The sequence below is a fragment of the Cervus canadensis genome, chromosome 4 (assembly GCF_019320065.1).
Source record: "Cervus canadensis isolate Bull #8, Minnesota chromosome 4, ASM1932006v1, whole genome shotgun sequence".
Taxonomy (NCBI): Eukaryota; Metazoa; Chordata; class Mammalia; order Artiodactyla; family Cervidae; genus Cervus; species Cervus canadensis.
This window is the reverse complement of record NC_057389.1, coordinates 59115256-59135490: the sequence shown is the minus strand read 5'-3', so window position 1 is coordinate 59135490 and position 20235 is coordinate 59115256. Positions and strand designations below refer to the sequence as shown.

The window sequence follows — 20235 nt, the reverse complement described above, 5'->3', positions numbered from 1 at the left end:
TACTTAATGACTGAAGGGGTCAGGCACCCAAGCAGTAACAGTGTGGCCCAGATTCTGGAACTGCTACTTGATGAGTACTGTATGCAACAGCTAAAGAAGTTTGAGGGCGAGACCTTAGTGTCAGTCATTGAAGAGGGCCTGGAACTTCCAGAAGACGAGGAGAAAAAGAAATAGGAAGAGGGTCTCCCTAGTGGCTCAGTGGTAAAGAATTCATCTGCCAATGCAGGAGACAAGGGTTTGATCCCTGGTCCAGGAGGATCCCACATGCTGTAGAGCAACTAAGCCCGTGTGCCATACTGAGCCTGTGCTCTGGAGCCTGGGAACTCCAACTACTGAGTTCACACGCAGAAACTACTGAAGCCTGTGCACCACAGAGCCCATACTCTGCAACAAGAGAAGCCACTACAATAAGAAGCCCATGCACTGCAACTAGAGAGCAGCCCCGCTTGCATCAAGTAAAGAAAAGCCTACACAATAACAAAGACTCAGCACAGCCCAAAATAAATAAGAAACAGGAAAAGAAAACGTTTCAAACCCTCTGCAAAAAAGATGGTTGTATCATACCTACTGGTGACATCTCTGTGCTGCATTGTCATGAGCACGTACAGCTGCATCGCAAACATTGAAAGAATCAAGAAGGCTCAAGCCCTAAGAGACAATTCAACAATGGGTTACATGGCAGCAAAGAAGCAACTGGAGGTAAACCCCAGACCATTTCATCATCAAGACCCTGAAGCAAAAGGCTGATAATAATGATAAGTCTTTGAACAACCAGGTCATCCTACTGTATGAAGTGGCTCTCCTAGCTTGACTTTGGTCTGGAGGATCCCCAGACCCAAGCTAACAGGGTCTAGAGGATGATCAAATTTGGCCTTGGTATCCATGAGAATGACCCCACTACTGACAACAGCAACGCTGCCATAATTGAGGAGATGTTGCCCTTGGAAGGAGATGATGACCATTCTCATATGGAAGAAGTAGACTAAGCTCTGCCTGAGGATTACGTGGTTACGTGTTCAACACTCTGTCTCCATTTCTTCTGATAACATGTTTTCAAGTATTTATTTTTTATTAGCATTTAAAAATATGTATGGCATGACAACTGCTTTAGGGGAAAGTTAAGATTTCTATTAAGTGTGATACTTTAGGCACTGAAGTAGAACTAGCTTTTTTTCCTAGTTTCAGTTTGGCTTATTTTAACAGACAGAAGTAGTGTTTGTTATAAGGTGTATGTAACCTATGTAAACTTCTCAGTCTGAAGTGTTTAGCTATCAAGCAGATTCTTTAGTGGACAAAATCTCACCACTAAAGTGTTCTGAAGTATATACCTTGATGTTTAAAAGAAAAGTACTCATTAAAGCAACTTTCATTTTCTGGGATCTACTTTTTAAACCTTCCAAGCCCTACAATCATAGTACTGCATGTGCCAGGACCCTAGAAATTAGTATGTTAAACTGAACCAACTTGATGGGAGTCACTATCCATATATAGGAATTGTTTTATAAAGGAAAATAATATTTAGAATAGCAAAATTATAAGCCTACCTAGGCATCTTGCAAAGCCATTTGAAAAATAACTCAGAACAAGTTTTGTGAGTGGAAATGTAGTGTTCTAGCCACACACTTGAGTTGGAACAAATACAGATATATAAAAAAGAAAAAAATGCTATTATGAAACCACAATATTAAGACTGTATGGTACTGACATAAGAACAAACAATAAAGATCAGTGAAGCAGAACTGAGACTCTAAAAGTAGATACTTACATATATGGCCAACTGATTTTTGACAACAGAGTTGGATGAATTAATGAGAAACTAAAATGTGTTTTCGTGTTTCTCACATAAACAAATTTTCACTGTACTTTTAAAGGCTTTTTCATGGCAGAAGTTATACATTGCATTGTACATTTATTTTTCTGGCCTTTTAAAACAAAATCATCCTGAGAGAACAGGGATATCTTATTCATTTTTTTATTTCTGGCACAACTCAATAACTCAATAAACTTGCTGAATGAATGGAATGTAGTAAAGCTTTGAATCAGCAATCCCTATTAAAAAGGAAGAGCATTAGCTTTTTCAAGAATTTAGGAATATGTCTTAAGAATATCTTTGTAATTTGCTTTAGTGACTTATTGTATAGGGTTCTGTACATAGCTCCTCATTGCTAAGCAAGAAGAAGCTCATATCACAAACTCCAAAAACTTTCTCTCAAAGACTTCACATTCTCATAGGAAGAGATCTGCAGTATAGTAGGTAATCATTTATATCTGTCCTACAACTGTTGCTTCTCAAATGTCTAACTGTATGCAGAGGATTAATTAATTAGTAATATCAAAGGCAATACAAAGTCTAAGGATATAACCCTATGAGCAAGACGGGCTTCTAAAAAATTTGTTCCACTTAAGATAAATGAGTTTTTAACTCTATTTTAGTTAAAAGCTAAGGAGAAAAAGTCTAATTCACTAGTAGGACAAAATCTAAACATCTACCATATCAAAAAGACATCTCATGTTAAAGATGTGCCCCAAAATAATACAGAAGCAGGAAAAATACAAGCAGGAGTGACAGATGAAACAAGACTGGTCTAAATCAACTATACTTCAATTTTTTTAAAAAAAAAAAGCAGACAGACCAAAATCATCGGAACTGAATGATGGGTTCATTAGTGGTTTATTATACTATGTGATCTTTGTTGTTGTTGTTCACTCAGTCATGTCTGACTCATTGCAACCCCATGGACTGCAGCACGCCAGGCTTCCCTGTCCTTCACCATCTTCCCAAGTCTGCTCAAACTCATGTCCATTGAGTTAGTGATGCCATCCAACCATCTCGTCCTCTGTCATCCCCTTCTCCTCCTGTTTTCCCAGCATCAGGGTCTTTTCTAATGAGTCAGCTCTTCCCAACAGATGGCCAAAGTATTGCAGCTTCAGCTTCAGCTTCAGTCCTTTCAATGAATATTCAGGACTGATTTCCTTCAGGATGGACTGGTTTGATCTTCTTGCAGTCCAAGGAACTCTCAAGAGTCTTCTCCAACACCACAGTTCAAAAGCATCAATTCATCAGCACTCAACCTTCTTTATGGTCCAACTCTCACATTCATACACGACTACTGGAAAATCCACAGCTTTGACTAGACAGACCTTTGTTGGTAAAGTAATGTCCCTGCTTTTTAATATGCTGTCTAGGTTGGTCATAGCTTTTCTTCCAAAGAGCAAGCATCTTTTAATTTCATGGCTGCTATGCTATCTCCTTTTGTGTAAATATTCCAAAATAAAAACAGCTCCAAAGAAAAAGATACCTTAAGGGGATAGATACGACAGAAATTTCTGTCACAGTAAGAATTAAGCATGTAGTAAGCAAATCCTTTTGTGTATAGATATCTTTAATTAAAAGGTTTTGTTTGTTCAAAAATCCAAACTTCTAAATCTCCAAGAAAATTTTCAGTTTTCTTTGAATAAATCTTTAGCAGAAAAATACTGAGGAATAAGGTCTAAATTACTGAGAGGAAAAAAAAGGCCAAAGAAATTTTCAAAACTGCCCAATGCTTTGACTTTTTTCTATATAATGAAAATCACCAAATTTCTTTTCTGCTCTAAAAATATTATTGAAAATAAGAACATCAGTGTTGTTCCTCATTATACCCACTTCTAAAAGGTTTATAACTTCACAGGATAGAAACAAAAAAGGGGGATGGAGAACTACAAAATTTCATAAAAGCATGAGTATTTGTTAAACATTAAACTGTTATTAGAGGATATGGCAAATCCATCAAAAGTGCCAAAGAAGAGTCTCTTTTCATTTGTAACAAATTCAACTAATGCATTTAGGGATAACTAAAAGGAGTAAATAACACAGAAGAAGAAAAACCCTTGATATGCCCAGTCCAAAACAAAGGAAAGAAAGGTAAACTCTTCTCAAAAGATTCCCTAGAGGTCACAATTTCATTCTGAGAAAAACATTAAGTTTTCTATTCTTGACTTGAAATTGTTAAGTAACTACAACTTGAAAATATGACAGAATATACTGGAGATAAACCCTGTTATCTTCCTTCCCAGCTACATCTCCAAAATTAAGAGACAAAGCAAACAAGTAAATGCAATTAACTAATTACTCATTTGTAACTCACCTGCAGGAAACATGAATCGAATTTCTCTTTCTGCTGCAGCAAAATCATTACTTCCATGAAGTGCATTTCTTAGCTCATCTGTGCCATAAATCGCCCTCAGACTGAAAGCAAGTTAGAAATGATGACCACCCAATCTGACATTCTTTCCTTACTTTTTACATATGTATTCTACTTAGAAATTTTACAGAAGCATCCCCACTTCTCACATATGGAGGTTTTAATCTATTTTGATTTTAAGCATAAATCTATCTACATGAGGGCCAAATATAATTAAATCTGCAGGAGAGATATACTGGAAAAATAGTTATCTGGGTGAAAAAGAGGTGCTATCTTGTGACAATTGAAAAAACAATGGTATTTTCAAAAGTGTCAAGAACTCAATGTCCTCTGGTTTCTAAACATTAAAGATAATGCTGAAAATCTGAGTTTCTAATCTCTATTACCACCATTCTACAAAATACCATCCCAATTTTCCCATGAAAATTCCTAAACCAGTGGCAGTTTAATTCAAGAATGAGAGAAAAATAAGCTAGTACCATAAATCAAACGTTCTCTGAGACCTTTTGTGGTATTTGATATTAAAGTACACATTTAAGTAGTTAAAACACAGAATGGACCTTCCCCACCCAACCCTGCATCACCACCACCAAAAAAAAAAAAAAAATCAGGTTATTCAGGAAAACTTTCAAATTAAAAGAAATTCCTATTATAATGAAATCAGATTTTTTTCATTTTCATAGTTGGATTCCATTTCTCCCCTAGGAAAGTTACCTGTCTGGGTGTGTCTCCTTAGCTACTAAGCTATTACTTGGTCCCAAGAGTTCTTTCCAGTAAGAGATGGCGTTATATCTAGCTAATATCATGGCAACAAGTGGTCCAGAACTCATGTAAGCTGTTAAATTGGGGAAAAACATTTTCCCGTATTGTTCCACATAAAAGTTACTACAGTGCTCAGGGCTGAGATGCAGTTTTCTTCTCTAAAAGAGAAACAAAGTCAACAAAAGCATTATTGACAGTTCAATAATACCTCATTAAGTCCTTAATGGGCTTCCCTTATGGCTCAGCTGGTAAAGAATCCATCTGCAATGCAGGAGACCTGGGTTCAGTCCCTGGGTTGGGAAGATCCCCTGGAGAAGGGAAAGGCTACCCACTCCAGTATTCTGGCCTAGAGAATTCCATGGACTGGATGTATAGTCCATGTGATAGCAAAGAGTTGGACACACCTGAGCGACTTTCACAAGTCACTAATAACTTGAAATAGTACCAATCTGACCACAAATTTGAGATTTATTTTTGTATTATGAACAGTAGGCAAGATAAAAATGTTAAATGTAGGCTGTATAGTCAGAATAGCTGCTATCAAAAAGTCTACAGACAATAAATGCTGGAGAGGATGCAGAGAAAAGGGAACCCTCTTACACTGTTGGTGGGAATGCAAACTAGTACAGCCACTATGGAGAACAGTGTGGAGATTCCTTAAAAAACTGAAAATAGAACTACCATGTTGCAGCTGCTGCTGCTGCTAAGTCGCTTCAGTCGTGTCCGATTCTGTGCGACCCCACAGACGGCAGCCCACCAGGGTCTGCCGTCCCTGGGATTCTCCAGGCAAGAACACTGGAGTGGGTTGCCATTTCCTTCTCCAAGTGAAAGTGAGGTCACTCAGTCATGTCTGACTCTTCGCGACCCCATGGACTGCAGCCCACCAGGCTCCTCCATCCATGGGATTTTCCAGGCAAGAGTACTGGATACAATCCAGCAATCCCACTGCTGGGCATACACACCGAGGAAACCAGAATTGAAAGACACACGTGTACCCCAATGTTCATCACAGCACGGTTTACAATAGCCAGGACATGCAAGCAACCTAGATGTCCATCAGCAGACAAATGGATAAGAAAGCTGTGGTACATATACACAATGGAATATTATTCAGCTATTAAAAAGAATGCATTTGAATCAGTTCTAACGAGGTGGATGAAACTGGAGCCTATTATACACAGTGAAGTAAGTCAGAAAGAAAACCACCAATACGGTAAATTAACGCATATATATGGAATTTAGAAAGATGGTAATGATGTCCCTATATATGAGACAGCAAAAGAGACACAGATGTAAAGAACACACTTTTGGACTATGTGGGAGAAGGCAAGCGTGGGATGATCTGAGAGAATAGCATTGAAACATGTATATTACCATATGTGAAACAGATCGCCAGTCCAGGTTTGATGCATGAGACACGGCACTCAGGGCTGGTGCACTGGGATGACCCTAAGGGATGGGATGGGAAGGGAGGTGGGAGGAGGGTTCAGGATGGGGAACACATGTACACCCATGGCTGATTTATGTCAATGTATGGCAAAAACCACTACAATATTGTAAAGTAATTAGCCTCCAATTAAATAAATTTTTTAAAAATGTAGGCTGTAAATAAGAATTATTACTTAAGAAAAGTACTTTTGTTTGGCAGCCTCCTTCAACCTATGGTATATTAATGGTGGCTCAGCAGTAAAGAATCCACTTGCCAATGCAGAAGAAACAGGTTCGGTCCCTGGGTCAGGAAGATCCCCTGGAGAAGGAAATGGCAATCCACTCCTGTATTCTTGTATGGGAAATCACATGGACGGAGGACCCTGGTGGACTACAGGCCTTGGGGGTCACGAAAAAGAGTCAGACACAACTTAGTGACTAAAAAACAACATTAATGACAAAATAATCTTATCTCCTTAAAGTAAAAACATGCCAATCTTCAATATCTTGTTAATACATACTTCGTATAAAGTAAAAAATACTTTAGAATATTCCAAATTCATCTTTCCCTATCTATTTGTGAAATTTTCCTACATTATTTAAGAGAACTGGTCTCATTATGGTACTTTGAAGTAATATGCAACATGATGCAGTAAATAAGTTTTTCACTTGTTTCCTTATTCTGGTTCTGCCATAAATACGTTGATTCAGTAAGAGCTTAAGATAAGTAGTTAGCATTAAGCTTGTGAATTTGAAAGAAAATGAAATGTTTGAGACAAATAAATATTAATTTTTTCACAAATGAGAAGCTACATGAATTATTAAATTTGAAAAAATCATAGAAGCCAAGTCAGTCATTCTTCCAATTTTTCTATTTTAACTCCATTCACAAGTCACTTCCTGCTTACTCAATTGCTGTTCTAAATTGCTGTTTAGAGAAAATCTAATCACAGGCAGAAATGACAAATCTACCATCATTCAGCTATATAAGATTCACATTTAAATTCACATTTAAAGCTATCTAAAGATTCACTTTAAACACCTGGAATAAAAGAATTTGTATTTCAAAAAAAAAAAACCCACAAAACTATCCTGTGTCTTCAGGTTTCAGAAACTTGATAAAATTGCTTGGTTTGTAGAGAGGGATCTAAACTGCCCCAGTTCAAGAAGCCTGGAAAGATGCTTACTAGGTAGTTCAGCACTGCTATGAACAGGCTCTACTGGACAAAAACTAACATTCTCACAGTCAAGGATCAGTTATGGAAGCCTGCTAAGTCACTTTAGTCATGTCAACTCTTTGCAACCCTATGGGCTGTAGTCCTCCAGGCTCCACTGTCCATGGGATTCTCCAGGCAAGAACACTAGAGTGGGTTGCAACTTCCTTCTCCAGGGATCGTCCTGAACCAGGGATCGAACCCAAGTCTCTTACGTCTCCTGCAGTCAGGTTCTTTACCACTGGCACCACCTGGGAAGCTCTAGTACTATTAAAAAAAAAAAAAGGTGCTGACATGTTTTCATATTAAAATTTATATAGTCAAGAAATAGAAGAAATCTGAGAAGTGATAACAGCACTTGATTTAGTATAATCGTTGATTCTATTATTTTAAAATTAAGACACGCCTGTATTTGTGATTCCTATGCTTATTGGTTTGAGTAATTTTGTTGTTGCTGGGTTAAAAATCTCATCTGTTGCACTGTAAGCACCTAACTTCCACATATCCCTTAACAAGCAAGGCAAACTATCTTTTGCAGGTATGCCAGCTAATGCAGCATAATTTTAAAAACTGAGGGCTCATTCTAAAATAAAGTTGATACTGAAGCAATGATTCCATCAATTGCTTCAAAATTAGATCAGATGAACTTTTTTGTAATTTAGATTAGTATTTTCACAACAAGATAATTCTCCGGCAGTCCAGTGGTTAGGATGCTGTGCTTTCATTGTAGAGGGCATGGATTCAATCCCTGGTCAGGGAACTAAGATCCTGCAAGCCATGGCCAAAAGATAAGTAAATAAACAAAAAACAAAACAAAGTATTTTCACAAAGAGAAGTGAACTTAATATCAGAAAAGGAGGTTGGTCCAGTAGGTAAGACTCTGTGCTCCCAATTCAGGGGGCCCTGGTTCAATCCCTGGTCAAGGAACTAGATCCCACATGCCACAAAAAGAGTTTGCTGTGGCCCCCACCAAAAAAACCCAAAAAACAAAAAAAAAAAGGTCCTGCATGCAGCAACTAAAGATCCTGAGTTCTACAACTAAGACCCAGCAGAGCCAAATAAATAAATATTAAAAAAAAAAAAAAAGGAACCAATAGTTTGTTGTAACACAGGAAAGACTTCAACCTACTAAATGAACACATCATTTTTTAGAAGGTTTTTTTCTAGATGGGAAAAGAAAGTCTCAAGTTCAATGAACTCTCAAATACAATAAAGCCTATTTTAAAGCATATAATACATAGGACAAAAATGATTCCACTGACAAGAGATACCTGAAACAGCAAAGTCATAGAGACAGAAAGTAGAATAGTGTTACCAAGGACTGGGGAGAGGGCTAAGCAGAGAGCTAATGTTTAATGGGTACAGAGTGTCAGTTTGAGATGATGAAAAAGTTCTAGAGATGGTCAGTGGTGACGGTTGCACAACAATGTGAAGGTACTCTAATGCCCTTGAACTGAAACAGTTAAGGTAAATTTTATGTTGTATATATTTTATCACAATTAAACCAAAAAGAAGCATACTACATACCAAGATGTTCTTTGGTTTAAAATTTATTGCTGACTAGAGAAAGTGTTAAATATTAACATTTACACTAAGTTTTGTTTTTTTTAATAAGAAGTTTTAATTTCTAACTATCACTTGCTGTTTAATTACCTTTTCACTAATTCTTTTCAAACTTTAAAAAATCAAATTGGAAACTTTATCTTATTTATAAGTTTTGTCTTTCTTCTAAAATTAATGAGTAACATACTTTGGGGATTAAAAAATTCAAAGCAATATAAAAAGGTTCATACTGAAAAATTTCATTCCCATTCCTGTCCTAATTCAGCCTGTTCTTCCTTACCCTCTATATGCAACCATTTTTTAACGCTTATTTATCTTCTAAATTCATTTTGTAAATACTGGCAACCATGAATATATATTACTTTTTCTCTTTCTATCATAGAAAAAAAGCTACACATAGTTCTGCATCTTGCTTTTTTCCCTAACAGGACACTGAGAGGTTCTTCATTGCTCTTTTTATAATTAGTCTCATAGTATTCTTTTTGGCGGATTCGTCAGGGTGAATTTAGCCAATTTCCTAATGTGGTGTTGTTTTCAATTTTTTGCTTGTAAATAAACAATGCTACAAAAAATTACCTAGATATATGTCACTGCATATTAATACACAAGTTACAGGAGAGATTCCCAGAAGTAGTACTGCTGGGTCAAAGGGAAGATCCATCTGTAAATACTGATAGATAATTGCCAGATTCCCTCCCTTATGTCATTTACTTTTGTAGTCTTGCCAGATGGTAGTTCAGTGTTGTTTTAATTTGCTTTTTTCCTGCTTAGAAAATTGGGCATCTTTTACCATGTTTTAGAAGCACTTTTATTTCTTTTTCTGTGACCATCCACATGTACCGCCCATTTTCAACTGAATTTTTATCCTGTTTTAGGAGCTTTTTATACATTTGGCAGATTAGTCTTTATGAGTTACAAATATTTTTTCCAAGTTTGTCACCTGTGTTTTGACTTTGCTTATTAGGCTTATTTGGCCATGCTCAAGTTTTTTATGTTTATATTTTTATCAATCTTTTATTTTACAGTACCCAGTAAACAGGTTGTCCCCTTCCAAAAATAAAAAGAAATTCAGTCATTTTTCTTCTAGAGTTTATACGGTTTAATTTTTTAATATTTAAATGTCAAATCCATTTGGAATTTATCCTGGTATATATAGTGTAATATTTGAATCCAGGTTTTTTTTTTTTTTTAAGTGGCTACCCAGTTTCCTAACAACAATTATTTAAAAGCTCATCTTTACCTGAATCTTTTAATTATATTAAATATTTCTTTATACTTTCCTGCATTACTACTCCCTTAAACTTTCTTGTAACATCTCATCCTCAGCCTCCATGTATCCTTCTAAGTTCATTCAAAAACCCATCTTTCTGAAGACTGAAGTTATCCTTTTTATTTTTTAAAAGACTCAACAAGCAATATGACACTGAATAAATATAATAAAAAAGTGAAATTTCAAATAAGAATGGTACAAAAAAAGGAAGATTAAAAATACTCCATTCTATTTGATAGTCTTTATATATTCATTTTCAAACTACTAACTGCAGAACAAGGAAAAGGCTTAAAACATTAAATTAAAAAAAAACAACAACTCAAGAGTCTAAAAATTCATCAAGAGAAGATCAAGTAAATAGACTGTGGTTTATTAGGACAGAAGAGTATTTACACAGAAGTTAGATTCAGATGTAATGATCTGGCATGCTAGCTGAGGGAGGGTAAAGAGGGTCCAGGGAGGGTGACTGTCCTACTTTACAGTAGGACATATTTGGGGAAACATATTTGTAAATGCATACAAAAATTCTGGAAGAAAAGAAAGTGTTAAGCGGTTGTCTCTGCAGAGTGAGACTTGAGTTGGGAGAGGAGAGATGGGAGAAAGAAGTTTTACTTCTCATTTTATATATTTTTAAAGTGTGAAATACTTTTTGGAAAATTATCACATATAACCTTTATACTCAGAAGAGTAAACCTAAATTTCATGCTAAATACTAAGGATCAAACTGGGCTAACACATATACATAAACATTTTTAAAAGGTAAAATCAAAGGTATTCTAAAAAACAAGTTTAGGGATATAACTCTATGAGTAAGAAGAGCTTTCAAACATATCTTTTACTTAAGATAAAGTGAGTTTTTAATTCTATTTTAGCTAAAAGCTAAGGCAGAAAAATCTAATGCAGTAGAGAGGAAAAAAGCATGATCATACTGCCCAGAAGTTACCTGAACAATGGTGAATCCAGATCTGAGAATAATATCTTGTATCTCCTCCTCTTTGTCAACAATATCTGGTTTGATAATAGCCAGAGTCTTTTCTACGTAGATCTGAGGTGGGGGCATTGATAGCTCCATTCTGGCTTTTCAGCTACAATTTAAGATTCTTCACGTGTATCAACTGCAATGACATGCACCCCCACCCCCAACTTAATGTAACTGTGACTAAACAGCATTATCAGGTGCTTGATTTTTATTAATTTATAAAGCTGGAAACTGTCATAGTTTTTTCCACAAGCAGTGTCTCAGTAATACGATTTTTACCTTATCTCCTGCCATGGGTTTTCCTAGGTGCTTTCATTAAGTTAGGAGAGCCCAAGGAGCAAGGCAAAGCCGAGGACCCCGGGTGCCCAGGAGGAGACTAGGTCTGCAACTCTCCACGCCACTCAGCACCATCCTCCACAGTGCACACACACACCCCCTCTCCCCATCCCCTCCTGCCACCAGGACGCTTAGGGTAAGGCCCAGCTGGAAAGCAGAATTCCTGGGTCCCCTGAATCTCTGTGGGCTGCACTCCCAGATTCCTTCAGAGTCCAGCCCTCATCTGGGCGCTCACCTTAGCCTGGGCTTCTTTAGTATCACAGACTGTTGCTAGGAGACCAGAAACCCAGCTTAGAGACGGTGGCTGCAGAGGGCCAATTCCAGTAGAGCACTTCACAGTCTTTGGCTAGCTCCTTTTAGCCAAGAAAGGGAACCCGCCACAGGGATTTTTATCCCCTTGCAAATCTTAAAAGCAACAGATGTTTTCTAACGTTTTCCTCATAATTTATTTCATCCTCCTAGTCATTCGAAGGACACTTGTATTATCTCCACTTTACAAATGATGAGATAAATCATATGTGCTCTCCCTCATCCTACCCCCAGCACCTTCCAGTGTATGTAAGAAAATCCATGTCAGATACCTTCCATATTTCACCAGACAATGTTATCCCCTCTACTGCCAGCTTTTATAATCATTAAAAGGTAATTTTCGACTTGTGAAATAACATTTATTTAAAGAGCAGTAAAAGAAGTTTAATCTATTTACCTCTAAATTAACCTTACGGAACAAAGATGTGGGCAACATATATGGCATAACCCCAAATCTGTTTTCTGTGTTTTCTTTATATCATGTCCACAAGCACCTTAAACTCTTTGGTTGTTAGTTAAGGTGTAATTCTTATTAGAAAAGACAACAGAGAAATGGTAAACAAGTATTGGGATCTTCAGTAAGTCAGAGTCTCAGTGAAAGGTCCAAAATCCAGAAAAGTTCAGGGAAGCAGCTCCAAGTTAGCAAAACAGGTTTTCCATCATCCATAGGGTTGGTTAGTTTTCATTCCAGACTATTTAAGTCTCTTCTTTTGTCTAACCAAATACTCAGCACCTACAGGGTCAAGGCAGATAGCAGCTATGAATCTTTATGGAGGTTTGAATGCAATTTTATTTCTTTCTCTGCAGAGATTCAACCATGTTTTTTTTTTTTTAAAGTATCAATAAGACACTGCCCAAAAAAGAAACCCTCAAATGTCTTCTTCTGGCTACCATATCTTATCTCCTATAGATGGGACAAAGTGGACATATATTAATACCAACATAGCGTCAAAAAATGGACAGTGACTCCAGCCTCAGGTATTCATGTTTAGCCCTCTGACTTGAGGCTCTGGAAGTAGATGCACCCATTACTCACTTATCTATCTCCAGGTACTGCTGCCTGCCTTCCTAGAGTATTTTACTTCACCATCTATTAAAGCTGGTTCCACAGAGGAGCAGTTACAATGTCAACCCTTCAGGTCCTTGAATCACCTCTAAACATAAACTCTGGGAGCACAAGGTCACTTCAACATCACCCTTATTCTCACAAGACTTTCTAAAATCAGATTCCAGAAACTACACTCCTTTTTCTTGCAGCTGTCTACCTACAGTACCTGAATCTGCTCCAAGACTTCTCGCTGCATCTCCACAGCCATATGGTATACATGATGATCAGAGTCATTGTACATCACAGCATTTTGGAACATCAGCATCAGGTCCCGCTGGAACTGAGCCATGGTGCGAATCCGTCCCTTGGACAGATTCCTTTTCAGGCTAGTTAAGTCCATGGGTCTACAGGTGGCCAAGAGAAACCAGAGGAAATCAAGGAACATGTGGTGACCTAACATGCTTTCTTGAAAAACTAACCAGCTCTTAATGAAAACAGTAGTAAAGATAACAATCCCCATTAGATAATAAAATAGCAAAAGCAGCTAACATAATGACTGCTTACAATAAGTCAAGTGCTATGCTAGGTATTTTCTATATTAACTCACTTGATCCTCTCAATAAACCTATATGGTAAGTACCATGATCACAACTGGCAATGAGAAAATTGAGATCAAAGAAATTAGGTACTTTCCCAAAGTCACACAGCTTAGATTCTAATTCAGAAGCAGCCTGACTCCAGAGCCCATAGGACCAGCCATTACATTTTACAGTTGGTGCTATCAAAGTTGTAAAGAGCTCCAATTTGTCACATGGGAGTTATTGACGGTTTACAATGTGTAGTCATACACTAGGTATTTAATCAACAGTTTTTACTATATAATCAAAATCTCAGAGTTTTTTCTTTTCATGAAGATAAAATGAATATTAAGATAAATATTATATAGTGGGACATAATAGAGAGTGGGTGTATAAGAGAAGGCACAGCAGAGTAGAAAGAGGACTGAACTAGGAGGTAGGTAAGACTCCAGTTTAGTTTTAGCTCTGCTGTTTCACTTTTGATCACAGACAAGTCATGATCACCTCTGAGTCTTAGTTTTCCCATCTACAGAATTAAGGAGTCTGTCTCCAAAGGTTCTTTCATGATCTTTTATACATTAACACACTAGTTTATGATAGCATTTTAGATGAACTATGATATAAAAATCCAAAATACTGCAATCAACCAGTGTTTGTAAAATCCATTTGAATTACCATCTTTGCCTTGCATACTTATAACTGCCTGAAGGAATACAGCTTTCCTTTCAAAGTTTTCCTCCAAAATAAGTGTCAAAAACTACCAAAGGCTAATGTAAGATTATAACAAATGGATCATATTACTGAAAAGTCAATAATGAAAAAAAGCCTCTTTATCTTGTTGTTCCTTACATTCTCAAATAAGGACTGAGCTTATCATAACTTTATGATAACTTATTCAGCTATAAAATATATCTTGAGCTTAAGTAATGTAAATGAAATAAGGAAATAATCTAACAGATGCAAAATAAAGTATGAAAAGACAGATATAAAAGCAACCAACCTTTCTTGACCCCTTTTCCACTGACCTTTTCACCACATCCTTGTATCCTGGGGCCTGCCTTTCTGACACAGGCTTCAGAAACGGACTGCTGAACCTGATAAAGGACAAATCCAGAGAGAATGAAGAAACTCCAGGAAGTCACCCTAAATGAGAAGAGTGGCTGTGAATATCCAGAGTGGCTTGGAGTCCTACCTGTGACTGGCTATCATCTTCCAGACTGGCAGGAGAGTCTTCTTAAATAGCAAGTGATCCTGAACAGGATCACCATGGCATCGATCAGACCTATGGCATAAAATAGGACAGCAAAGAAACAGTAATTTCACATATGGTATTCTGTTCCCCCAGATGAGCAATGAGTTTTCCCCAACACACAGTGCCCCTAGCTAACATCTGAAGGAAATAACATCACAGGAGTGAAAACATATTTAAGGCTTCCATAAAGGACCCCAGACTATAAGTATTCTCTACTGATCACTATTATCAAATGAAGTTGTTACATTCTTACAAGCAACTGCCTCTGCCTTTTGCAATCTTGCAATTCAGCACCTATGACTCTAAACAACCGGTCTATGAGGGTAGTCTTTGTTTACTGATGTCTCCCAAGTTCCTGGCACATATTAAGTGCTCAAATGAGTATCTGATAAATGAATCTGGTCCTCTTTTTATACAGAAATATGCCACATTAATAAGTACTTCTCCCATATTTCCAGAGCCGGGGGGGGGGGGGGGGAAACTTGGTTTCATATCCCAAGGAATTCTCTCACACTCCACCTGAATGCTATACAATTTAAATATTTTTCTTTTTCATTCTCTTCTGTATAGTAACCTTTAAAACACCAAGACAAATTCATTTCTCCTCATGGTCCTTCCTTCTCTGGGCTAAACTGCCTAATTTATTTAGTTTTTTCTTTAGAGGTACAACTGCTCAACATTTTATTTCATTTTATGATTTTCCCAATTGGCAAGTTTTCTATTTACTCCAAAGTTAAGTATCATGTTACACTTCATACTTTATACACTGCCTTATTCTCTCTAAACAGACTCTCTTTACACCTAAGGTTTCACACCCTCGTTTTGCTTTATGTACCATATTGTGTGCATCCATTTGAACACAACTCATATTTCATCTTTCTCCAGTTTGAACAACTCCATATAACAACTCATTTTCATGATGTAATAGCTCACTTGTATCTAAATTATATACCATAAAAATCAATTTATCCTTGTAAGAACAAGACATTTAAAGCCCAAAGCAAACCTCTTCCTTTGTTTCTGGTCAGTCAGCCAGAATAAACAACAAGTCCCTAGTTCTGATACAATTTTGTTCATATATCCACAAAAGAGATATTAAGTTACCATTATGTGTACTGCCATGTTTGGTAACTTCATAATCAATCACCTTTTGCAATATTTTAAGAAACAACCCCTTGCTTATCTTTATTCCCATCTATTTGGGAATGCACACCAAGCAACTACAAGTAAAACTGTGGGAGTAAAAAGGACCTGCAGACTTAACAGTGGTACTCCAAAACTTCTGCTTTACCCCGAGAGTCAGTACAGACTAAAGATGAAGCCAGAAGAGAGGGACCAAAGGAATGTCTATCTTTCAAAGTAGTTTTAAGCTTCCGTAACGATAACACCGAACTCAAACACCTGTTTCCCCTTAAGTTATCTAGTCAAGCAGACTTAATTACTAATATCTACTGCTTTCTAATAAAGATTTCATGTTTAACCTAAATTCTAAGATAAGAGTGTGGAGTTTGCATTTCAAGATGCTGAAATGTCATGAGAAAAAATGTCCCAGATTAGCAATTTCCTGTTTGGGGTTTAGTCATCATATGCCATCCGCTCATACTTACAAAGGGAATTAAAGAAAAGCAAAGGAAGTAATTCTTCAACAAGCTAGGTTTTTAGCTGTATTCTATTTGTGTAACAAAAATTTAAAATCTACTATTTACAAAAACATATATGCATGGTTCAGTGGTAGACCTTAGGCTACAATAATTATTGGTTTGCCTTACCACAGATAATGTGGATGGATCTAGGATGTAGTGAAGAAGAAAAAACAGTTCGTGCTGTCTTCTCTCAATACATAAACACCAGACTAGGTCCAAAAGAGGAACTATTCGTTACAAAAACTAGAAATACCTTGCTTTTCTGATTTAAAAAGAAATTCACATTCACTTTACTGAAAATAAATTAACATTCTAAAACGTGCCCTGTGGCCTTAGAGTTATTTACGCTAAAAAAAAAAAACTATGAACAATTTCCCAAGACCTGTGAAAAAAGCAACAAGGGACATAATATCTTAGAAATAATTTTTAACTTCAAGTTAATAGGAGATGTTTTAGTATTTTTAAAAGTACAGTTTATATATTAGACCTGAGTAACAAGTTGACTCATCAACATTTCCTGAATAAACATAGAGACAAGCGTTACTTATGAAAGAGATTCTTAATGTTGATGAAACAGTCCTGTTTTATAAGGTGAAAGCATAGAGGCTACTATTTATATAGTAGAATTGTATTTAATTCTATTTCTAGTGTTTTCCAACTCTAATTCTATTTTTCAATTTACAGAAGTAATGAATGCTCATGGCAACAAATTCAAATAGGCATAAACACAAGTAAAAGTATGAATCCTAACAATCTTGAATAAAAATCTATACTTACAGCTTTGAGGAGGCAGCACGACTGAAAAGGATATCCACCAGAGGAGTCTCCTGGATGCTGCAGCCATCATCACACTCACCTGAAGAACACTGGTCCTCCATTTCTGATACATACCCTTCACCCTGGTCCTCCTCTTTGGATTCTTGCTGAACTCCCCGCTGGGAATGCCAAGAAACAAAAGGAAAGTTTAGAAAGGTATTTGCTATCTTCAAGGTAATTTTTCTTACATGGGGTAAAAGAAGGCTGATCTTAAGGTAAGAAGAGGTCAGTTAAATAAGTTATAGAATAAGTTAGAAAATAGTGGTTTAACTAGACCTAAGGCAATGGAGAACTCTTGGAGAACTCTGACTCTATAGCCCCCCAAGAAATGAAAAAGCAATATACTCAAGTCTAGATAGATGCTGTTTTCTTTTAAAACTCTCACTACTTGTTGCCCCGGAGCTAACCACTCTAGCTGGCCAGATTATATTAATGATAATAGCATTCTGAATTTTACTGATGGCTTACTATGAGCCAGGTACTGTGCCAAGTGCTGCACACGAATTATTCATCTAATCCTCGCAGCACACCTGAGACAGAACACTGTTACTTCATTTCAGCAGAGAAAACTGAGGTTCTAAAATATTCACTAACATGCCTAAGCCTACACAGCTGATGCTAAAACCAGGATTTAAGACTCAAGTAATTGAACTCTGGAGTCAGCCTATGTGCTCTAACCATTCTGCTCTGCCTGTCTGTGCACAGGACTGATCAGACAGCTGGTTTAAGTTATTCACTTATACCTCTTCGCTCTCTATGGATTGTTCCTGAAGTGCCGAAATATCTGAGGGAGGTCGAGTCACCTCTGTCCTTCCATTTTCTCCCAGTGATGACTTCTCAGCGACTAAGGGGTCTTCCTTGGCTGAAAGTTCTTCAGGTTCTCTGTAGGGCTCCCCCTCTCCTTCAGTAGCTTCAATTTCCCTTGCCTCTTGTCTGGTACCAGATGAAGGGCAACAGCCTTCACTTGATTCTTTGCTGCTAATGCACAACGGCTCCATTAAATAAGCTACCTGCAACCATAGTTTATTGTTAGATGTATAAGAACATCAGTGGAAATGATCATCTACATATTAATAATGCCACATCATTACACGGCCACTGTGACTAAATCTGAGATAGTAGGGTTAATTGATTCATTCAGTCTTTTTAAATTTATCAAGTATCTTATATACATAGGCACTGGGCTAGTTGGTAGGGACTTAACAATAAACAAGATAGACATGATTCTTGCCTCAAGAAGCTTAAGTTCTAATTTTCCATCTCAAGTGTCAACTCTAATCAACTGGTAACGACTATCTAAAAAACTGCTGAAAACTCTGCCACAAACTGGATTTTTACTGATCGTGACCTAGGTTCTCCTGAATGTGTATAGCTGCCACATAAACTCTCTGTCCAGTTCTGTTTATTTCTGGTCCTCAGCCCTTAACCAGGGAAATAAAAACACTGCCCAGAAGTCTTAACATTATAAACTTACAGGGGAGTCTGGGCAAGTGTCACCTCACAGGAGTATGAAAGAATGAATTGCAAGGATCCTCCTAAGACAGTCATACATACAGAAATTCATATGAAATTCATACATACAGAAATTCAAATTCCTTCCTACATACAGAAATTCATATGATTCAGGCTCGTAATGACTGGGCTCTTAGAACACTCAGTCAAAAAGTACATATTTGGGACATGTTTTGTATCAGCACCAAGTGCTGGAGACACAGCAATCAACTCAATTCCTGCCAACGCAGACCTTATTTTTAGTAAACAACATAGAGTGGTAGAAATATGTATGGGTAAGCATTCTCTTAAGAAGTTGAGCCTCTTCCACCTTTGGAAATAATGGCTTCCCATTACCTCAGAGAGAAAGAGGAGGTTCTGGCGGCTGACTTGCTCTGCCTCTTCCTGAGATTCCTCACTGCCTCCGTCCCTCACAAGCAGCTCACTAGCTTCTCTCCCTGGGCTGCTTTCCTCTAGTTCCTCATCCCCTGGCTCCTCAGGTTCCCTCCAGCTGCCCATATCAAGATCAAAACTGGAGTCCCATGAGCTGAAGAGGGACCTGCAGTCATTGCTCAACTCAGAGTCACTGGGATAGTCTTGTTCAGAATCCAACCAACCCCAGTCATGCCCCATCTGTAAATAAATACACAGAAAAAAAAATGCATTAAATACACTCAAATCAGTATTTCTATGGCATTTCCATCTCCCAACTTTGGTAGAAAGGTAACGGGTCAGAAAAGTTTTTCTACTCATCATTAGGAAGAGTAGTATCTAGCTGAAGGGAGACATCAGGAGAAAAAGTGATCTGTTATCGGGAATAAAGAAAAAGCCCTATGTCAAACAGTACAATAGAAATATTTCCCAATAAGTATTTGTTCTTAGACTTCCTCATACTCTGAAAGAAGAGAAAAAACTGGAGCATAGCTAGCTGAACTCCTCTATCCCAAATCACCCTTAAACTCAATTGCAAGGCAACAAATAAGATGCACATTGGGTATTTTCCTCAGCATATAGACATTTTTAACCTATCAACCATTAAATCCTCAAAGCATGCTTTACAATTACCTGCAGCATCCTTCTAGTGATATTCAGCTTTCACTTCTCAGAAAGAGAACTGCAACATCAAGTTTTTAAAATATCTTTCCTTGCTTTCATTACACTGCACTCCTGGTTTTCTTACCACTTTGTCCTGTCCTTTACAACTTTCTACTTTCTTGTTTGGGCCTCTGCTTCCTTACTGTGTCTTTAAAAAAAAGAAGAAGAAATGTAGCTATTTTGAGGTTTCAACTTTGATCTTTATTAAGGTGGCTTCCAAATCTCTCCACTTTTACTTTTTATATGCATTCTTGCCTCATTTTTCCA

The 20235-nt window shown here is 37.2% G+C and overlaps 2 protein-coding genes across 2 annotated transcripts in view; both read right to left on the bottom strand.

Moving 5' to 3' along the window:
* NME5 (NME/NM23 family member 5) overlaps positions 1–16768 on the bottom strand; it is a 31107-nt gene extending 14339 nt beyond the window's left edge. The window contains exons 1-7 of the mRNA XM_043465415.1: positions 14864–16768; positions 14672–14765; positions 13320–13497; positions 12443–12778; positions 11365–11536; positions 4899–5104; positions 4128–4228 (exon numbers count right to left, since the gene is read on the bottom strand). Of these exons, the coding sequence (XP_043321350.1) occupies positions 4128–4228; positions 4899–5104; positions 11365–11493 (436 nt within the window). The 5' untranslated portion in view covers positions 11494–11536; positions 12443–12778; positions 13320–13497; positions 14672–14765; positions 14864–16768. The remainder of the gene's footprint in view (positions 1–4127; positions 4229–4898; positions 5105–11364; positions 11537–12442; positions 12779–13319; positions 13498–14671; positions 14766–14863) is intronic.
* LOC122440835 (bromodomain-containing protein 8-like) lies at positions 13311–19872 on the bottom strand. Its single transcript, XM_043467529.1, has 6 exons — positions 19231–19872; positions 18126–18392; positions 17344–17501; positions 14864–14953; positions 14697–14765; positions 13311–13497 (listed from the first exon to the last, which is right to left on the bottom strand). The coding sequence occupies exons 1-6, from the start codon at positions 19627–19629 to the stop codon at positions 13311–13313; spliced, it is 1170 nt and encodes a 389-aa protein (XP_043323464.1). The 5' UTR covers positions 19630–19872.
* Between the last annotated feature and the right edge of the window lie 363 nt (positions 19873–20235).